General features: G+C 59.1%; 1 protein-coding gene across 1 annotated transcript in view; it reads right to left on the bottom strand.

Moving 5' to 3' along the window:
* Positions 1-306: 306 nt before the first annotated feature.
* LOC103802491 (low density lipoprotein receptor adapter protein 1-like) overlaps positions 307-2859 on the bottom strand; it is a gene marked incomplete at its 5' end in the record, with an annotated part of 3577 nt that continues 1024 nt past the window's right edge. The window contains 3 exons of the mRNA XM_009074975.1: positions 307-332; positions 1771-1843; positions 2205-2319. Coding sequence (XP_009073223.1) covers positions 307-332; positions 1771-1843; positions 2205-2319 — 214 coding nt within the window. The remainder of the gene's footprint in view (positions 333-1770; positions 1844-2204; positions 2320-2859) is intronic.

Genomic DNA, 2859 nt, shown 5'->3' with positions numbered 1-2859 from the left:
CTGGGTACATCCTGGGGGATCAGCATCTGTCCCATGCAGCTCCACTCAAAAGCTGGACTGCAAGATCTGTCCTTCCACAGCTCAGGCCCCCATTCACTCAAGCTCTCAGCTGACAGAGGCAGAGAAAGAGCAGGAAGCTTCCACTTGGTCCCATACAGCTCTCCTCCACGATCCCACCATGCCCATGGCCCCAGCAGTTCCCCTTGCACGGGGCACAGAGAAGGAAACAAGACAGGGTTCATCAGCGAGATCCCTGAACACAAGCAGCAGCTCACCACCTACCCAGATAAGGTTTCGCCAACATTATCATCTTCCTCCTCCTCTTCCTCCTCCTGGCAAACAAACAAACAAGAAAAGCACCATGACACCTTACTGTGTGGGCGTCTCTGCCAGGAAGGAGGCCAGGCTGCTCAGAGCCTGTCTGGAGCAGCAGGGCAGTCCCCAGCCCCTGCATGACAGTCACTCCCCAGGCACAGCACAAAGAGTGCCCACAGGCAGTCGGGGAAAGACCTGGAGTGCAGGGCTGCAGGAACCCTTTGGGCTCAGGCACACAAGGGACAGACAGGCCACGGCCCATGCCATGTCCCCTCCAGCAGCAAAGCCCCAAACACAGGCTGTGAGCAGGGACCACGCTGACAGCTGCTGACACCTCTGCCCAGGGACAGCAGTGGGTGGGCACACCTTGCAGCTGGAGGGGCAGGCAGAGACCACCAGGAGCAGGCTGTACGAAGGTGTGACACCAAGCACTGCCAGACTGGGTCCAGCTGGATGCATGAGGCCAAGGACCAAGCGTCCAGAGGCTCCCAGGCAGGGACAACAGAGACCAGCAACAAGGCAATGCTTCAGTTGCTGTGGTCATGCAGGAGGTGCAGTGAGATGGGCAGGCCTGAGCCTTAGCCCAGGCTGGCAGGATGATGACCCAAGGGTCCTCTTCTTCAGAAGCAGCTCTCACCCCCAGCCATGGCACCAGGTGTGCAGCACAGGTCCAGGAGAGCAGGGCTGAGGCTGCAGTAGTGCTGGGCCTGACAGCAGAGCTCCTGGAGCAAAGACACCCTGAGGAACCACACCTGCCATGTGAGCCACAGAGCACAGTGCCCCTCCTCACATCAGGCTGCCGTGTGATGGGGGCTGTGCAGGTGTCAGCAGGGCTCTGGGAGAGCAGGAGGAGGGAGCTGCATAAGGGTCACTCTGTTCCTGCCCTAATTCCAGACAGCCCTGGGCGTGGGCCAGACTTGCACATACTGTACCCCAAACTGGTGTCTGAAGGGAGGGCTCCCTGGGGGGGCTGGCTCACGGGCTCTGCTGGGCTCACTGCTCTCCAGGACACATGAAGGGTGAAGGGGCTGATCCTGCCTAGAGCCTGGGACAGGGCAAAAGCAGCAGAGTTAGTGCCTGCAACCCAGAGAAAGCCCAGCTGGGGATGTGCAGGAGGGCCATGGGCAAGGGACAGGTACCCACACTGTGCTAGAGGAGGGTGCAAACAGGGGCGTGGGATCACTGCCCAGGGCAGGCACCACCAGGCTGTGTGCAGGGCTACAGTTCAGCAGTGCAGAGCAGTGCAGCATGGAGAGCAGGGACGCCTCCCACCCCACCCCAGCCACAGATGGGGCAGTAGCAGACAACACAGCCACAGGGACAACACTCTCCCTGCCTGGGAGAGTGACTAGGCAGAGAGCCATCTCCCCTCCACACTGCCCAGGACAGGGCCCCACACTGGAGACCCTGACCCCAGGGCTGTGCAGAGGGACATGTCTGAGAAATTCCTCCTACCTGCATGTGCTGCTTCCCAGAGATCCAGTGCCATCTGAAAGGCCTGGGCCACGGTCAGAGTCACAGCCTGGGCCTGTGTACATGAAGGAGGGAGCGTCTGCTTCCATCTGGGCCCTCAAGCCAGGACTACCCCACTGCCATGAAATCGAGACCCCTCCCCAGCATCCCTCACTGCCTTTTCCCTGCTTAACACACAGACGGAAGGACAGAGCTCAATGCTGTGCCTGTCTGTCCCTGAGGGCCAGCCACCTCCAAGAGGAGACCTCCAGAAAACCCCCTTTGCTAACTCCCTGCCTCTGCAGAGCATGAGCATGAGGCTCCAAATCCAGCTAAGGTGCACAGAGGTAAGGACCTTCTCTCGCCGAAAGGGGAGAAGGCAGGCCCTTGCTCCTACCCTTACTTCACTGAGCCAAGAGCAAAAGGAAAATGCTTACAATCTTCTTTTTGGGTGAGAGGAAGGCATGGCACTCCAGTGCCCCACTCTCCTGGCTCTGGGCAATGTAGGCAAAGACTTTGTTCTGCAGTTTGTCCGTTGTGCAGTAGGAGATCCTACAGGCAGAGAGGAGCTGTCAGGGCAACCCAGGACTCCAGCAGGGGACTTCTGGGTGCTCCCAACACCACAGCAAGCACTGCTGGCAACCTGAGGCTTTCCCCTGCCCCAGCAGACCAGGCAAGGGCCAAAGGCTGCCTGGGACCTGCAGCAGATAAGAGATCATAGCATCCACATGCATTTCCTCCTGCACTGCCCCAGTGTGCTCTGTGGTCTCCTGATGCCCAGCTCAACCCAGTATGTGAACTCAAGCACTGGGATACGAGGAGCACAGAAGAGTGGGTGATTCCCTCCAAGGACACAATGGAAGGTCAGGCAGAGGGATGGTCTGGCCTCCACATCAGCTCTGGTGCCGAGACCCAAATTTTGCAGCAAAGAGTTGCCCTGTCTCTCCTTCCCATCTAGCCACCAGCCTGCAGCCACGCTCTCCTCACACCCAGCATCCACAGATACCCAACCCAGCCAAAGGATAGCTGGCATCAGGAAAAATCACCAGCTCTCACAGAAGGGTGGTCCTGTGGCAGTGGAGGCAGACATGC

Source organism: Acanthisitta chloris, unplaced genomic scaffold, assembly GCF_000695815.1.
Source record: "Acanthisitta chloris isolate BGI_N310 unplaced genomic scaffold, ASM69581v1 scaffold45440, whole genome shotgun sequence".
In the NCBI taxonomy this organism is placed as follows: domain Eukaryota; kingdom Metazoa; phylum Chordata; class Aves; order Passeriformes; family Acanthisittidae; genus Acanthisitta; species Acanthisitta chloris.
This window is presented reverse-complemented; position numbering and strand designations above follow the sequence as displayed.